Source organism: Carassius carassius, chromosome 27, assembly GCF_963082965.1.
Source record: "Carassius carassius chromosome 27, fCarCar2.1, whole genome shotgun sequence".
Classification (NCBI taxonomy): Eukaryota; Metazoa; Chordata; class Actinopteri; order Cypriniformes; family Cyprinidae; genus Carassius; species Carassius carassius.
Genome location: NC_081781.1, coordinates 11,232,170 through 11,251,681, shown reverse-complemented (window position 1 = coordinate 11,251,681; position 19,512 = coordinate 11,232,170). Strand labels below are relative to the sequence as shown.

Below are 19,512 nucleotides of genomic sequence, written 5' to 3'. Positions count from 1 at the left end.
ACACACACTGTGAACACACACCCGGAGCAGTGGGCAGCCATTTTTTATGCTGCGGCGCCCGGGGAGCAGTTGGGGGTTCGGTGCCTTGCTCAAGGGCACCTCAGTCGTGGTATTGAGGGTGGTGAGAGAACTGTACATGCACTCCCCCCACCCACAATTCCTGCCAGCCCGGGACTCGAACCCACAACCCTTCGATTGGGAGTCCGATTCTCTAACCACCAGGCCACGACTTCCCCCATGACTTCCCCGACATTTATAGCTTTACACACTCTCTTATGTGTTCTAATGGTGCACAAAACACTTTACACACACCAGCACAACCTTTGACTGCTTTTAAATGATTTTACAGCGGTGGGCCCTTTGCCCTTCACCACTGAGAGGCCAGTACCTCTCACAAAGCCCAGAGGTTTTACGCATGACTAAACTGGGTGCCAAACATGGCATTACAGAGATTAATTTTAAATGATCAATCACACACTGGGACTGGTGGTAGTTTTAAAACATTAAAATCTGCCAGATTGGCAGGGAAACCCAGTCTATGTAAATCTATGTTAAAAGTACAGAGGGTACATATTAAACTTCTAAGCACTAGAAAAACACCAGAGCTTGGATATAAATGACTTATCTGTCCTGGTCAAACTTATGTGAGACTTACAGAAAGCCAGAAACCTTCTCCTGTATAGCCGTCAATGAGTTCATGATGGGGACATGATCCCAATAATGTAGTAGCCTTATTGATTGTCACTGTAAAGACCTGCTAAAGTCATTCTGTCATGTTCTGGATAGTATAGCGTGGACATAAAAACCTCAAACTGGCCCTCAGCACAGTCTGCTGTGTCTGGCAGCGGCTGAGGCTGGTAATCTTGCACAGATACTCTGAGTAAGACAAAGCACAGAGAGGCAGAAATGATTCACTTATCAAGACACATGTAGATCGTATCTGGATGTCACTCTGTGCCAAATTTATTAAACAGAACTTTACCTCAACATTTTAGAAATTTATTTTGTTGCAAAAAAGAAAAAAAGAAAAAACCCTTTTGAGAGAATACGGCTTTCATTTTACGTCTCATTGCTTTGCGCTGCTCTTTATAGCACAATAACACATTTTTTTGTGTGTGATACAGTACATTTATTTTACAGAATTCATTAATTAATGAATTCCCAGTGTGTATTTGAGAAATAGTATTGATTCAAACAAATCATAACAGATAAACATGCAACTAAGGTGGATTATAAGCATTATGGCATTTTTTCAGCAGGTTAATCGCTCTCTCACCCACTTTCTTTGCTCTCTCTGTCCTGACTTTTTCGATGATTTAATCCTTTTAGTATGAGTGGTAACATTTTCCAGCCCAAGTAGCGCATGACCTACTTTGAAAAGAGATGCACAAATAGCATGTGGGAAACAGTTTAGATCCTGCTTTACTTCATTTGAATAGCTATACTGTTATCCATAATTTTAGCTAATTGTGTTCCATATTTAAATATAAGAAAACCGAGTCTCATCCGATGAAAATCACTTACCAAATTACATTTCTTTTGAAATTACATTGATACAACATACAAAAAGAAAACCAGACAAAATCCAGGTTTACAAACATATTGTAAATCTTCGGAACTGTTGAAATGAACCACATTACAAGGTAGTCGTAATTACTCGGGCAATGTTTTTGGTTTTGTCTACAGGCATTAGGGTTTACAAAAGCATCTGGCCAAAACAAAAGAGGGAACACTACATGTGTAGGCATTAATAGGATTGTTTAACAGTTTCACGTGTGTGGTTCTCCACAAAATTAAAGAGTAATGTTTTTTTATGCTTTAATTCCCAGTGTAGCTTCATTGGGAAGACACTTATTGTCAATGATTTCTCAAAACACTACATGATTAATGGCAAATTATTGAGCAAAATTAATCTTTTATAAGCAAATGACCTTTAATGACCTAATTTTATGCCACAGATGAGTCATAAAATACCTTAAATATAAATAATTGCACACAGACCTGTATATGGAAATTCTGTCATGTCGCCCAGTGGAAACTGCCATCAGTAAAATTATGAACTTTACTCTGCAGCCAATCAGAAACATAAATTTTGACCGTTGAAATGTTTAATTTTGCCGGATGGTTTCAGCTCTCTCTGATTCCCTTATTGCTTGGAAATATGTAATATCCAGTGTGTGATATGTAGTGCTATCCTTTCTGATTAGTTGAAAGCCATCGTTGAAATGAAGTAAACAATTTGAAACCTTAGATATTTGATTATGGTTCCCTTGTTGCACTGTTGTGTCGCGTTGTGATGACAAGATCACTGACTGGCTCAGATTTCCCTCATGTTCTACAAACCTTCAACATCTTCCATATTTGTAAATATATTTACCAGAAGATATTGTTTCATTGCACGCCATTCTGCATGAATGTCATAAAGAGCTTTGTAGAAACAGTCTTTCTCTCTCGCGCTTCCTCTTTTAACATCTTTAGCAGATGTTTGTCCAGTCTCATTTTTCTCTCTCTCTGGCAACCCACATCAAACTCATTATCTACTGTATAAAGGCGGTTCCTCTTACAGAAGATGAATTGATGTATTTAGATTTTCTTGTAAATAGCCAAAAGTTTTAGATTCTTTCTGTTTTACTTTGATTTGTGATTCCAGCTCTACAGATATTTGTTGACTGAATGAGGGCAAGTAAAGGCAAGCTACTCTTAAAATGGACAGATGAAGATCTAATATAGCTTAGTTATTGTCTATTCTTGAAAATAACCATTACAACACCAAACCCTGGAAAAACACATAAGAGATCCCTTAGGCATGTGGATTGTGACCGGATGCCAAATAAAACATCAGTGGATTTTACTTAATGATAAGGAAATGCTGTCCTCACAGATAAGAACCTTGATTTGATTTGATTTGAATCCAGCTGATGCCAGAGTGAGACTAATTATGGCAGACAAGCCAAATGATGACGCACCTTTCTAACAATGCCAGAATATGTGACTGGATGCCAGTTATTGAGCAGGCACGCCATAAGTATTGTTTATTTTAAATGATGGGAAAGTATTCAGTCTTCATCTTGTACAAAGTTGGGAATAATAAATTCAAATGTAAAAAAAAGAGATATGAAGTGTAATAAAATGTATTGCGTGGCGTGTAGGAGGAAAGAGCTTTCTAGGTCTTTGTAATTTTAGAAGTTATAGGCTTTTAAATGTGTCAGAATAAAGGGTTATTGCTAAAACACCTCATCCGAAACATATTTAGAATGGGAGGATCACTTATTACCACCTATTATTATGTGGAAAGCCCACCACAGCGGCATAACCACAAACACATACATTTCAATCAGAAATAATTCAACCATTCTTGACAATGTGCTGGATACATAAAATGTATGAAGACTGTGACTGTAATATTTCCCTGACTTTTATTTCTGCTTTTTTGTACTATGTGTAATACGCTGTGCACATAATAAAACGCACTCTTAGTTTTTTTCTTCTTCTAGAAATATAACGGTGAAAGAAAAAAAGTGATTAGTAGTAATGCTGGTCAGTATAATTCATATGAAATAGAATTAAAACAATAATAGACAATTATTTTATATTATCTAACTTATTATGCATCAATGGGAGATAAAAACGTTACATTTTCTCCATAGCACCTTTATTCAAATTTGAACCGTTCCTGAGAAAATAAAACATATTTTTTTTCAATCTGCCCTAATATGGGCAATACTTTCATGCCAACCTTTGTTCAAAAAGAGGGTAATACAAAAATGTAAGATTACAAAACCTCAGCAAGTTATATAACAACTGCAAACATCACTCACAGAAAATTTGTTACATCATCGCAAATGTCATCTTCCCAGACATTACGTAGTGTTACGATGTTGTGCTGTGATATTTAACTAGCCACCAATTTGATTCTTTGAAGTTACTGTAAGATAAATATTCCAGGTGGAATGGAATGAAATAATTACTATTACGCAACACATGAAAATAAAACATTGTTAATAAACTCAAATACACATGCTGCAATTTCCTTATATACAGACTGATTTTTTCAAAAAGTGCTTGATATCAAATATGTAGAAATATTAGTGTTACTCAAAGTACTATATTCCTTCCATCAGAAGCAGTTGCTATATGATTTAGGTTTGGAAGCCATGGTGAGCAATGGTTCACCTCTGTGATTGGCTTATAGATATAGGCACAGAACATGTGGAATCTGATTGCCTGTGGAAATGTCCTCTTGGAGTTTCCCCCTGTTACCACTTTCCAGGGATTGGAACTCCACATTCATACCAGCCAACGAAAGGATGTGGTGTGCGCCTGCCGATGGCCCCGAAATTCACTGACTCTTGTCTGTATGACCGATAATATCCTGAAATAAACAAACGGCATTGTGTTACAGTTCTGACTGATCACTCACTTAAGTGGCAGTAAGTAAACACGCACATGACATGATGATTTGAGGCATGTAGTGAAGACAAACTACAGAGCACTCTCATGTATGTCTTACCTTGAGCTGTGGGTAGGTTGAGGGAGAGATTGTGTGGTCCAGTTCTTCCATCACGATAAGAGTCCACAAACTGGCAGTGGTCCTCTCCATGGCCAAATGTATCAGCAATGCTGTAGAAGGGTTCTGAAATGGAAAACAGTCATAGCTTGACTATCCCTCAGGACCCAAACCTCAGACAGCGCCTTGTGTTTAGCTGAGGGAAACTGTGGTTTGGATCGGATTGTTCCAAGGCTTTTAGGCCAGCGCTTCATATTACAGACACACTAATCATTAGATTAAAGTTTTAAATGTATTAGGTTGTTAGAAAGAAAGGTCAGCACCTCTCAGTCCATCTCCCATGAAGATCTTATAGCGCAGCGAGTTGCAGAGGACGACACCGACAAACTTCCTATACCAGGTGCGCTTGACAAACTGACTTCCTTTACAAGAACTGTGGGCGGGGTTATACCTGAATGAGAATGGGATCCAGATGGGCTCCCCACCTAGAAAGGAAATGAATGCCAATTACAGTTTTTAAAATTTCACAAAAAAATGCAACAATGATGATTTCTGGTTTGCCGGAATACCAGCTATGTTTGCACTAACCAGCAATAAAAAAGTCACATGCTGGTATTTTTAGCACATTGGTGTTATAAAGGTTAACTCAAACATACAGTAATATAACGTGTAACAATGTATCTCTTACCTGGGGGTCTTTCTATGAGCAGGGGATCATCTAGTTAAAAAATAAATAAAACAGATATTTATTTGGTATTTGGTATGTTTGAATCAAACGACCCCTATGTGGGTTTAAAACAAAGGAAGACTCACCTGATTCTGTAACATATGTTAAAGTTTCACTGAGTGGCCCCAGTCCAAAGAAATTCTTTGCTTGTACTTTGAAGTAATACCTGAGAACAAGAATGAAACGTATTTATTATTTTAAAATCATGGTTTGCTATCATGAAGAGACTTTTTATTTTTAACAAAAGCACCTTATGTGTGTATAAAACTCAACTGAACACTCACTCCTAATGTTAAAATGAGAGTATAAGAATTGAATGACACAGAAATGTAGTAAAAGTAGAAAGAAAGAGAGAGAGAAGTAATAGAAATGAAAAGAAAGAAAAAGGAATATGTGGTAATACTTTAGTATAGGGACCAATTTTCACTATTAACTAGTTGCTTATTAACATGACTATAACTATTAACATATTGGCTGTTTATTAGTACTTATAAAGCACATATTCTACATCCCTAATCCTACACAATACCTAACTTTAACAACAACATTACTAATAAGCAGCAAAATTAGTAGTTTACTGAGGCAAAAGTCATAGTTAATGGTTTGTTAATAGCAAGAATTGAAGTGTGAGCGATAATGTGTTGGAAAATAAAAATGAAAAAGTAAAAGTAAAAAAGTAAAAGAAAAAGCATAGGAAATAACACACACACACACACAAATAATATAATAAATAGAACATAATGGAAAATATACTTGCAATTTTCTGCCAGGAAATTATCCAGCAATTTTACGGATAATATTTCCATTGAAATTAAAATAGAATGGCAAAAAAGGAAAGAAAAAGAAAATGAAAAAGATGAAAAAAGGTTGGAAAATGAAAAAGGGTAGAAAAAAAGGGCACAGTTACATTTTGCATTAATAAAACATGCTTGAGAGAAAGTTATAAGAGTGTGCCTCTGGCAAAAGAGAAGGCTAACAAAGTGTAATGACAAGAAGCGACTGCATGTCAGAGGGTGAGCTAGAGAATAACACATCAACTTGGAATTTCCAATCCGACAAAACCTCTTTGTGACAAATAGCAGGCACAACAACTTATTTTGCGCTGACTCTGACTACCTTTGAGGATAAATTAGGCAAATAGAGAAATTAAAACAGAGAAGTGTAATAAAGTTCAAAGGGCAGTGCTAACAGCACTCACAGCCTTCTGTTGTGCCAGTGAGAGGCTGTTCAGTTAGCTCACGCTTCACTTGGTTTAACTCAGGACCCGTTTAATGACAGAAAATCAGCACTGCTGGATCAAATTAGCACAGCCACGTGGAAACTCTGACCAAAATATAGAGAAAATGGACAATTACAGTCAGACCGCCAGTGGAATGGGGCCTGTCATATTTCAACTGGGATGTGTGTTACTGTCTCTGTGTCCACATGTACATTTTCTTGTCCTTTTGACCATATATTAATAAGTATATGCATATGTGCATGTGTCTTATTTTTCCTTGTTCTTCTGACCATAACTCTTTATGGAATTGATGCAAGCTCCAGTCCCGATATGGCATACAAGTTGTTTGTAATTGTTACTTTGACTAAGAAGGAGCTGTTATTGTCCCCAGTCTAGACTATTTACCTAGTTCTAAAAGCTATTACAAATCATTCATAAAACTTATCAACACTTCATGGCTGAATTATAAAGTTGTCAGTCACTGAGCTCGACTGAGAGGCTGTAAAAACAGAGGCTTTTAAATGCATCCCAGAGGACAATAAAAACAACTTCATCCTCACATTCCACACCTATGAACCAAACATCTCTAATGAGTGCATATACATTCATGTGTTTTCTCAAGGTAGTGATGGAGAGAGTGCATCTGCCTGTCTGGGAAAGTGTACAAAACAAACGTCAATCAAACCTGGGGCGTTTCACACAGCTGCATGCATTTATGTATGTGTGAGTAACCCGTGTGCAGGTCCAGACGAGATCTGCGCATGTTTTTTGCATTTTCTGAACTGATTTTAAAGTTAAATATGTGCTGAGAGTGCTACACTTGGAAATCATTACTGAATCAGCAAACACATTTAATTAATAAAAATTAGTAAGGGATGTGCAGATCTTTCGGAATGACAGACGTTCCAATTCTGTGGGACAGATCATGCCTGCTGTAATGCACCAATGCTTAGTGAAGAAAATGCTTAGATGGATCTGGTAGGCAGAAATGACTTCACATTTATGGGAAATAGCCCAACAGCCCATAAACACCTCCCTTATCTACTGCTGCAAAAATTTGGCTGCAAAAAGGAATCAATCCCATAGACTCCCCATGTTAAAATGGCCAACTTTACTGGAGAAAAAACCTTTACAGCCTGGTTCAAAAAATGATTTTGGTCTATATAGCTAGTTTTGCCCTTCATGACAACTGTGAGAGGGGTAATTTGTTTTAAATATAATTCATCTGTTTAAATAATATTAAGCCTTAAAGTTCTGTATAATTAAGGGCGTGGCCACTTGAGTGACAGATGGATCGCCACTGCTGACACTGCCATCAAGCTAGGTGGGCGTGGTTTCAGCAACCAGTGCCTTTTTGCCCATTTTCAAATATCTGAGAGTGATGTGCAGTGACGTGCTGCCAAGATGGCGATGACCGGCTCCGCCTACTTTGAGCTTCAAAAACTCTCTTCAGAAAACTACGGGTGACATCACAGACCCCACGTCCATGTTTTTATACAGTCTATGTTTACAACATTACAGTAAGAGCAGCATTAAAGAAACAGACACATGTAGAGTGCTGTCATGTATTATGCAAGAGTGCTCTTTATTTGTTCAAAAACAACAAATTATTTACACTCGTTAAAAAAATAATTGGTGTCAGTAAGATTTTGTAATGCTTTTGAAAGTGGTCTCTTTCGTGAACCCAGGCTGAATTTATTTCAGTAAATATTGTCAAATATTATTACAATTTATTTATTTGTTTTTCATTTATTTTAATTATTTATTCCTGTAAACTTTCAGCAATAATTACTTATTCTAAATCATAAGCTGATTTAGAGTGTGATAAACATTTATTATTATTATAAATTTAAATTATTTCTAACTGTTGTGCCGCTTTTTGGGGAGACCAATTCTTTTCAGCATTCTTTATTGAAATCTTTTGTAAAATATAAATATCTTTACTGTCAATTAAAAAAAAAAAATTCTGAAAAAAAAAAAATTATAATCTGATAATTTATTGTCTGAGTTTGATTTATTAGTTCCAATCTGCTCCAAAAGATTCAGATTAGTTAGAAATCACACAATACAGAGTAAAACCGATATGATGTCAAACTGAATATATGCATTATCGAGTTAACTACGACACTCCTAATAATAATATATTAGTCCCCAGTTCCCTGTCACATATTTAACAAATTCAACTTAATCTTAGATCAGTTCTCCTGTCAGATATAGTTTAAGACTTAGCAAAATATGTTTGGGTAAATATACATCACTATTTCTAGACGATGTTGCACAACAAGGGGAAGATAAATGACACTCACATAAATTTATGTTCAATAAAGTAAGTGGTGATGATTTTATATCTTAGTTTACCAGCAAGCCTCACAGACAGCTTCCCAGCATATTGTTAAAGTTCATGGATTAAGCTTGATTTAGGAGGCCTCCCAAAAGATCTCCACTGAGAACTAAGACCTGCTTTGTATTTGTATTTTGTATTGTGGACTAAAGAATACAGATGAAGTGTAAAAGTGCAAGCACAAGCATGCAAAAGCTGCTAAATTATTTTTTAAACTGATGGAATATGTCTGTGTCTGTGTGCATGAGACCTGTCACATGCTAGATCGCACCTGGAATTGGGCTTGAGATTTTCAACAGGGAGGTGGGTTCCACTTGAGGATCTGGTTGACCATCTGTTATTTAGGACATCATCATAGGATGCACTGTGTACCATATAGCCTATAAAAGAGTAGGCGAACAATTAAAGCATACTCTGAGAGATTCAAAAACATTCAAATAAATGAGCATGTATTGGTCATGTCTGTGCAGAGATTCCTCAATATAATTCTAGCTACTTGTTATGCCATGGAAAGACTAAACTCCTGCCAAGGCAGCAGGACGTATATAAAGCACATGTGTGTATTTTCCATCATTTAATATGAAAAAGAGAGGCAGTGCAGTAGTGAAGCTTATGAAAGAAGGCAGGATGACTGAAAAGGTGTGAAGTAGAGTGGAGAAAAAAAACATATTTATTAAAAGATATTGTTATGGAACAAGGTTCTGCAAGCAATGTCAGTCATCGATAACCATCATTTGCTAACTTTATATAAAATACGATTCAAAAGTTTGGGGTCAGATTTTTCTGATGGATTTTGGATTTATGGATTTTCATACTGTATATGCACACACTAATAAATATTATGTTTAATTTGTAAATGTACAATATCATGTACAAATAAATGCTTTAGGTCTAGTGATGCAAAAGGCATCATAAAACCCCTAAAGTAAAATCAGACTGTCTTGTACAGTTTTATTCAAGAGCATGTGGATGTTATTTTTCATGTGTTAAGAAAGTTGCTCCATTCATCAAAGCATCGGTTATCGGTTGTCAGTTGGCAGGGAATCCCCTGCATTTAAACCTCCGCACACATCATATCATGACACTAACGGTGGATGTGGGAATTGCCTCCCTGTTTGTGTGAATCAGAATGAAATTAATATATTAGAGAAGGGTTACATATAGTTTTGTGTTTGGTAATGTACATTAAATGGAAACCAGGCGGCATGTAAGAGAGTTATTTAGAAAACTGGGGTACTTCCGAATATTGATTTTACAGTAAACTGAGCTTTCTATTAAAGTGAGATTTATTATGGAATGTGCCAATTCACAAATGACAGTGCAGTATGCCGGCACAATTAAGTGGATATATAGATCTGTCATGATTTACTCACAATCATTTTATTAATTTCTTTCTTCTGTGGAACACAAAACAAGATGTTTTGTGGAATACAGGTGACCACTGACTTCCAATATATGGATGACATTTCTCACATGAGACATTTCTCAAAATAGCTTCTCTCATGTTCCATAGTAGAAAAATTCATGAATGGTTTGGAAAGACATGAACAACAGAATTTTCATTGTTGGGTGAGCTATCCCTTTCACATTCACATTTTCTCATTACCAAATGAGGAAAGCATGCAATTAATTAGCTAATTGCACAGCTGTCTTTCTCAATTTTCAAATCACTAAATTCATGTTGTCATGGCCGATGCGCCTTTTTCTCTGTCGGTATTTGGTGCTATAAATCTTTTTCAGTGTTGCTATCAAACAGGCCAATGCATGATTAACTTGCTTTATGAGATTTACACATTGCAGATAGAGGAACAGAACATTATAGATCCATAAACTAGATTGGGTGTTTTTCACATCAATTTTTCACATTTGGTATGTTGGAAAAAGCAGCTGAAATGCAGTCCATGGAAAATAAAACCACTCATCTTGAGCATGAATCAAGTCATAAATAACTCAGGACTTGTTAAATTTAACAAAGTCATTTTTTCAACTGTGATCTTGACTTTAATCGTAATCCTAAATCCGATCTCCGAAGGATATAAGATGCAAAAGAAAGCTTGTAAATTTGTATATTACATCTAGCAAACCTTGTGGAGACAAACAGAAGTCATTTTTTCACAGTTCTGCAACTGCAAAAGCATTTTTTTTTTAAATTATAAAACGGGAATTGCTACACACACTCACCAGACACCATGTCATCTTTCAGTGGAAGTGCCCAGTCCAGAATCACAAAGGAGTGACAGCCCTCCATAGCAACCACAGTGACATTATGGGGCTTGTTTTTTGGTGGCTGCTTTTGATTGATTGATTGTTGTTCCTTCTCCATCAAGTCTGCCAAGACATCCACTTGAAGGTACTCCAGAGCCTCGGTCAGGGAGCAGGGAGCTCCAGGGTCCTTACGGATGTAGTTTACATATGGAGCTGAGGAAAAGCAGAGAAAGGGAAAATCTGTAAATTTAGAAAATACGTTAAGGCAAATGCAATGTCGCTACTTTAATATCAAATGTTTTATTACAGTTCAATAGCAAATGAACAATGATCTGAGCTATGATCTGAACTGATCTTATAACATTAATTTCATATTGCCTTGTTTGTTTCCCAATTGCTTCATTGACAGCAACACTTGAGCTGATTGTATTTCACAAATTTGTGTGAAACCTGATCTGTAAAAAGTCACATGATCAAATAGAAATAGTGCAGAATGAAACAAATGTATTCTTTATTTTGCATCATAACTTTTGATTTAAAATATTAGAATTTTAAGCAGCCAATACTCTGGTCGTAAGTGTCACATGAAATTAGTTTTTTTTTATAAACCATTTCTTATTATCAATGATGAAAACATTAGTGCTATGTAATATTTTTTTGTGGAACGCTTGATACAGTATTTTTTTTTCCCTGATTCTTTGATGAATAAAAAGTTCAAAAGAAGAATTGTTTTGAAATTTGTAACAACAGAAATGTATTTTCTGTCACTTTTGACCAATTGAATGCATCCTTGTAGAGAAAAACTTTAGTTTTAGTTAAAGATTGGCTTTAAATTTCAGTTTTAATTGCTGTAACTAGTAATACAAAAATGAATGCAAAACATCCACTGATATTTGTGCAAACTGACAACAGATAACATGGTGCTGGAAGTTCCGTTTAGTAAGCAGTACATTTGTGTTGTGTTGTTTGCATTAGCTTGTTGTCCTAGTTTAAGAATGAATCCAATTTACTCTTGCTTGTGGTTACAGACAATAAAAGCTACCATTGTTGATATTTCGCTGTAGACTTTTTCCTGTTGGCTCAATGAAATTTTGTTATTTCTGTCATCCCACACAGTGCCAGCTGGATCCACAGCTGTGAACACTTCCAGAACCCCTCGTCCGATTGGGCCACAAGATTCACACCTGGAGCTAATCAAAAGCGCCATGTGATGTTGACCCTGATACAGAACAAAAAACACACTTCTGTGCATGTGCCTCCGCTGAGACTGACTGAGACTCAAACACACATACAAGCTGCACACATTACGGGTGTTAAACCAAAAGCCACAATACAGTGTGATGGGGAGAAAAACTGAGCAAAGCATAAGAGTGAGTTTCAAGACACAACTTCTATGTATTTCTCATACACACAGCAAGCACTACAGCTACTGCATTTACACCTACAGAAAAATTCATACGGCAAGGTGGGAGCAAACACAACAGAGATGGTTTGAAAAATAGTGGACTTGTTTGTGGATCTGGAGAGCAGAGAAGACCCGAGCATATTAAAGCCATAAATATTTAAGGAGATGTCTGAGGTTTGGGCCAGAAGGAAGCTGCTCTCAGCTGATATCAGCACATTTATCTCACGTTGTTTTATTTAGGGCTTCTTTCTTGACATGTTTCTCTGTTTAAATGGCTTGCATATGTGTAAGTATGTGCCTGTTGTGCAGTGTCAGTATTTATCTCTCCATGCATTGAGGATATGACATTTTACCAAAGAGCTGTATTGGGAATGATGCTTGTTTTGGTGGAGCTAGATCTCATGATGTTGACTTATTTTAAGTGCTTCTCCTCAATCGTAGATGCTTGCCCTATCATTTTAATGTATGACTGCTTCCTCAACTCAATTTTACTAGGACTTCAAAAGCCTCCTATTGTACCCATTAGTACAAATATCAGCATTATGAGGCCAAATGCTGTAGCCACAGCCTGGAACATGCAGTATTTCTATACAGGCACAGCTTGGTTCCTCGATTGTTTCAATAATCATACTTTCGTATTTGGAAAGCTCAGCAGTGCTTCTGGCTCCAGTGGTCTAAATGGTGATGTTATCTCTCTTTCCTCACATAGCTCTGCTGGTCATAGCCATTTTCTAATACTGCAATATAAATGCATTACAATCACCAACCTAGGGACCATTGAGGGCCCACCTCATAAACAATGAGGAGTTGGCTCATAATATTTTTCTCATTCTTCTGCTGTTTTCCTATGTATCTAGCCAGAGCAGTTGATGTCACATTTCTGCCAAGACAAGCACATTATAGAAGCCATGAAACAGTAGGAGCTCTTGGATTGCTGGCTAATGATCAAAAAACTAAACCTAGGCCACGATGACCCTTGTTTTGTCATGTGATATGCATTTGAGAAATGCAACAAGTAACTTAATCAGTGAAACCTGAGTCTCAACACTTACATTAATTACATATTACTATTTATTATTCAAATTATTATTTTAATACCATGCTAATATTTCACATCAATATATAAACACCAATATTTGCTAAGAAAATAATTGTGACCAATATATATATATATATATATATATATATATATATATATAAGTATCTCTTTTTTTAAATGAACTTGTGAAATTAATAGCATAATAATTATTACCAGTGTATTGCTAATATGAAATCAATTTGTCTGTACATTAAAAGCTTATGTACCCAAAACCTACTAAATTTAGAAAGAAAGAGCGAGCAAAGAAAGTAGAAAAGCCGGGTCTTCAAGTCCATTACGCTTTTGTCACAAGCCTCTTTGGACACCAGACCGGAACTGTGCTGAGCTGTGGTAGATGAGCTTAGCAGATACTTATAACTATAGCAATATGTGCTTCTCTACTGCAAGTGCAGCACTGTAAAGAGTCGTTGAGGGACAGAACTAAATTTGCCAGCTGACCAGCCAAAGCTCCAGCTCAGCCTAACCAATTCTGAAACTCATCTGGCACATGTCTCTGCATGCAAACGGAACCTGAAACAATGTTCCATAGCTAGGTGTATAGCTTAAATTTGAAAAGATGGAGTCTGTTGAACCTAATGTTCAAAGATTGTTATAGTCTGTCTTAGTAAACGAATTCATGCTGGACAAAGCTTGACTAGAGTCAGGTAACATTGATTGCACAGGGTCACATCATGATTGCACTAATCCACTGCTGAGAGGAATACAATTGCACTATTTGGTAATTGGTTGGAATAGCATCCTAATAGTAATCACAAATAAAACTAGTTTAAATAATGTTTTCATTCAGGCACACACCTTTATCCTAACACACATACCGAGTTTTGAGGAATTCGGGAAGGTAGCCCAAACCCACAGACATTCAGCCATAATTTATTGAGCTGAGTCTAAATACCTTCACTCAGGCATTCTCAAATATTTCCTACAGAAGCTGCCCACATGAAAGAACCGGAGTCCTCTGAGCCCCTAAAGTCAATGGACTCTAAAAGAGCCTCTACCAACACATGCTATGTAGTATTAGATGCAGACCTGAGGGTTGACAAGGTTAGTTACACTCTGGCCATAGGGAGAGACCTCTAGTAGTAGAAAGTAAACTTAGAATAAGCCAACGGCTAAAGGCTCTCACCCCCTTGTTTGCTCTCAATTTATAGTATTGTATACTAGTATTTAAATTATTCAGCAAGGATGCATTAAATTGATCAAAAGTGACTGATATAAGTGATATAATAAATGCTGTCCTCTCGATTTTGTCTTGATCAAAGAATCCTGAAAAATCCCTCTTTCCACACATGCTAAAAAGAAATGATCACCAAATAAGCATATTAGAATGATTTCTTAAGAATCATGTGAAACTGAAGGCTGGAGTATGAAAAATCAGCTTTACCATTACAAAATAAATCACATTTTTAAATATATATAAAACTGCAATTAAATGTTTTAATATAACTATAATATAATACAATTTCTTAATGTTACTGTCTTTACTGTATTTTTGATCAAATATATGTAGCCTTGATCAGCGTTAGAGATTAAAAAAAAATCTCTAAAATCTCTAAAAAAAAATCTCTTAAAAAAAAAAAAATTCTTAATTTTTGTAACAGACACTTTCATCCAAGTCAAATATTGTGTAAAAATAGGCCCATTTTACACCTGAAATTAAAATCTGTGTCATATCTAGATAGTATCTAGATATTTTAGCTTGTTTGGCATTAACACCTTTATTCCGATGCAATTCCAGTGTAACTGGATTGCACAATTCAAAACTGGATCATTCAAAATGTATTTGTAAACACCCTAGTAAAGCATGTTAATGGGGCTAGAAGTGAATAAATGGGGAGAAAAAGGTTGTAATGTGCTCTCTTTGGCAAGAAATTAGATTCCAAGTCTAATACAATAAAATAATTTGAAACAGGTGAAAATGCAAGAGTGTGGTGTCTTTTGTTTTTACACTGTGAGAGCAACTTAATTAAACAAACTTGCAACATATGACTTGAATGACTCAGTCTTTCAAAGGGATGTGTTTATTTACATTTATTGCTTGCGTAGCTGAATGTGGATAATGAAAACATGTTTGTATTTACATCTAAATTAAATGTGATCAAAATCTGTCCCAGACACCTGCCAATGTAATTTCATGCAGAGATAAACTGTGTATTGGGTGTATTAATATTTGACAGACTGAAAATGCATGTTAAAGCCAGGTGTAAAAAGGCATATAAGGAAAAAGTGATTACGCTTAAAGAACAAGCTATTTTAGAGTTGTAAACATTTTGGTTGAGAGGTAGAGATTCAAGTTCTAAAAGTGCTGTGTCTCTTTTTTTTATTTTAATGAACTCTGATTGAGCTGATTGTGTGGAGTTTGGAAGATCATTCAACTACCGAGGTACAAAAAGTATTTGCATATAAATCCTAGCTAAGGTCAGCTGTATGCACAATTTTATTTGCCGCTTACAAGCATCACCAAGGGAATGAACTGCACTTGTAGGCCAAATAAATTTCCTTCACATTCACCATTCAACTCTCAAGTGCCTCACATCTACAGGAAATGCTGAGGTGATTGGAAAGAAATTAACTGTTAGCGGCCAGTTGTGTTTCCTGAGAGATTTAATCTCAGCATGGTATTGCTGATTTTGAAACAAGCAAGAACAGGGAATATGGTATTTTATACCAGAGTACTAACTGTTGTAATATGTAGTAAACCAAACGTATTACCTGTGAACCTTTTCTTTCCAACCACATCAAACTCAGAAGAAGGAGTGTTGTTCAAAGGCCGTGTCTCAGGAGTTGGAGGCTCTGTTGTAGGAGTCTCTGTTGTGTGAGCCAGTGTTGTGGTAGGAAGTGGGACTGGGGTTGTGGTAGTCTCCTCAAAAAGCCCATCTGTGAGATAGAGTAGAAATCAAAAACAGGAAGAATAAAAGTCCACAGGATGCTGTATCCCACCTCACAGTGGACCAAAGAGTGTTTGGACACTCATGTCACATTTAAAAATGTATGAACGCCTTTGTATTATATAAATATGAAGATATGAAGCCAAGTGGCATTTACTTCAAAGAAATGGGGTTTAAGTATCCAGAACTGCCCAGATACTTTTTAGGTCCACTGGACATGCAGCATTGTTTTTAAAGGTTAATGCTATTGCTCTGTTATAGAAGTGAGAATGTAACCAAACCTTTTTTTATGGTTAATATTCTCTTGCCCATGATTCCTGTCACAACAAGGAAATTACTATTGGGACAAGCCAAGTAATTATTAAAACTGTATGCAAACAAGCTTGTGCATAAATGCAGCTTGGCCACATTAGCTGTCCTGTGTTCAACAAACCAGCAGAATTATATAACAAATGATTATACAACAAGGTCTAGTTGTTATTCCAGAAAGGTCATCCAAGTTTGTGCACACTGAATCATCCAGCTCTTCACTTTGCAAACTATAAAGGCACTTAGTTTAAAAAAAAAGAAAAATAAAACCCAGGAATGTACTACCTTAAACAACAGCAAACAAATGACATCTATAAAGTTGAATAGATTAATAGAGAAATGAAGTACAAATGGCCATACAAAAAGCAAAAGTAAAAACCATCTGCTCGTAGCTTGGCAGCCAGTAAACAAAGCAATCAGCCAATACTATCTTCATTAATAACAGGATCATCAGATGCCATGCTGACCATAACCATAACTCATTTCTGAACTGTTTTCTTAGGGAAGATGGAAGCCAGAGGAATCCTGTTCTCAAGTTGTACAAATAAATAATCGATTCTGGCTCAGTTTCATTTGGACTGTGGCACTCAACAAATCTACATCAACAATTAGATTAATATTTGACCCACAATCAGATAAAAATGTAGCATTACTTTTAAGAATTAGAAATTCACATTTCACATATATACATTTTCATATATTTCAAATAAGCTTATGTAAATTTTTTTATTTGGAAAATATTTACCTGTATTTACATGTATATATTTATATTCATATAATTTATATATCATATATAAATTAATTTAGTATATAAACATAACTAATTTCTCTTAAATATATACATGCATGTTTGTGTATTTATGTATACATAAAAAAATATACACAGTACACCCACATATATATTACGTAAACCGTAATCACGATTAATCGGTTGACAGCACTACTCAAAATACAGTCAACAACTGATGAATAGAACCAAAATCCATTCCCTAATAATTTGTTAAATTCTGCCACTAACGACACCAAACAGAAATGTAAAAATAATTCAATAGAATTTTTTTACTAGTCAGACAAACACATAATCCTTTGCTAACATGATGCCACTGGTTGGGATAATGTTGCTATGTTGTGCTAGTTAGGATGCTCAAACAAATACACCAAGAAAATCAACCTAGGCGTCTTACAGTTTTCTCCACATATTAAGTTGGGGTAGGAGAAAATATTTGATCACTGAAATAATTATGATGAATGCTGAGGGTTCACTTAACGCAACTGTGCCTTAATATGGTTGCACTTCTCACATGTTATTTGTTGTTTTTGTCTTGAAAATCATGAAATTGGCAGTTATTTCTTTAAGCTATAGCAGAGGTTATTCAGGAATAACGGGGATATCCTTTGAGGTTTACTGTGCATCCTAACTAACATTATCCTTGGAATACTGATTCTAAATTACAGAGGATCAAGTCTTGTGGATACTAACTACTACAGTACATTCCTGTGACAAGGGTTGTTTTGCAAGAGCCAACTGGGCCAAAAAATCATTTTTGCTTTAACACAAAGTACTAAATCTACATCATATTACATAGGAATTCTTAGAGATTAGTATGGCTGCAAAGACTTCATCTCACCTTCAGAATAGCAGTTAAGTATTCCATCAGCATCCAATATTGGGAAACCATTCTTGTCCAGTCGAGAATAAAGTCCAGGTGGACATGTGGGCTCTGCAGCTAATGTTGACTGCTCCAATGTTTCTGTTACCATTTCTGTTGTTGTAGGTTCTGGTGTTGTTGTTGTTGTTGTTGTGGTTGTTGTAGTCGTGGTTGTAGTGGTTGTAGTCCTTGGTTTAGGGCGATCCAAGCCCACGATGGGTTTTCCTCCCACAGTAAGATACTTGTCACTTGGATTAATCACAGGCCGACTTTCTCTTCCATGACCAAATAATGCTAATCCTTCCTGGTTTACCAGTGGGCTACCATGGTCATCTAATATAGCAAACACAGATAAAAGTCAGCTTAAAACAGGCTTCTTTCTATATTTCTATTATTGTCAGTTAAAATTGTAAGCCACTCACCAAAAATAGTCTTGCCATCCTCTCCAAGGACAACTTTTCTTGGTCTTCCTCTTGAATCCTGAAGAACTCTTCCATTTTCATTCATTAGGACACCCTTATCCAGATCTACTATCTAAAAGAGTGAAAAAGAAGAAGAATCTTTCTTTCAAAACAAAGCGAGACAACAGTCAAACAGTCTTGACTGAATAAGTGTCCCTGTCTGTGGAGTTTCCATGTCTAGAGAGACAAAACTGTTCAGATCACTGTCTTTGCTTACTTTAAAGATAATTTAGTTTGGACTGCAGTACTGTCTGATTTATTAATGCATCCAGACAGCAGACATAACAGAAGCCATAGATATAGATATTGTGATCACAGTATCTTAACTTACATTCTATAATTTATGTTTAACAAAATTAAAGTCATTGATGAAATCAGAGGGTCACTATCAGTGCTACAAACCTGCTATGGGTAAAAACTTCACTTTATCTTTCGTAGTTTAAACATTAGAACATAAACTAAACTAATAAACTAATATAATTTATAACACATCATAATGGATTTAAGGACATTCAGGTCTGCCAAATTTGCAAATAAACACACCCATTTTGTTCCATCAGGACCTGTGATATGTCGGACTCCGTTTGGTTTCGAATTTTCATCAGATGTTGAGGATGCTTTGCCATTTGCAGCTGTGAGATTCGGCCGTCCGTTTCTGCCTGAACATGTAATTAGAGGAATGAGTAAAAATGTACTTATGCACAC

The 19,512-nt window shown here is 36.0% G+C and overlaps 1 protein-coding gene across 2 annotated transcripts in view; it reads right to left on the bottom strand.

Annotated features, from left to right (window-relative positions):
* Positions 1–3,522: 3,522 nt before the first annotated feature.
* fndc1 (fibronectin type III domain containing 1) overlaps positions 3,523–19,512 on the bottom strand; it is a 34,013-nt gene continuing 18,023 nt past the window's right edge. For both annotated transcript variants that reach the window (XM_059512642.1, XM_059512643.1), the window contains 11 exons: positions 19,351–19,466; positions 18,769–18,880; positions 18,326–18,679; positions 16,213–16,377; positions 10,976–11,212; positions 9,066–9,174; positions 5,321–5,400; positions 5,196–5,225; positions 4,831–4,992; positions 4,511–4,633; positions 3,523–4,372 (listed from right to left, as the gene is read on the bottom strand). In XM_059512642.1, the coding sequence (XP_059368625.1) occupies positions 4,257–4,372; positions 4,511–4,633; positions 4,831–4,992; positions 5,196–5,225; positions 5,321–5,400; positions 9,066–9,174; positions 10,976–11,212; positions 16,213–16,377; positions 18,326–18,679; positions 18,769–18,880; positions 19,351–19,466 (1,604 nt within the window). In that variant the 3' untranslated portion in view covers positions 3,523–4,256. The remainder of the gene's footprint in view (positions 4,373–4,510; positions 4,634–4,830; positions 4,993–5,195; positions 5,226–5,320; positions 5,401–9,065; positions 9,175–10,975; positions 11,213–16,212; positions 16,378–18,325; positions 18,680–18,768; positions 18,881–19,350; positions 19,467–19,512) is intronic.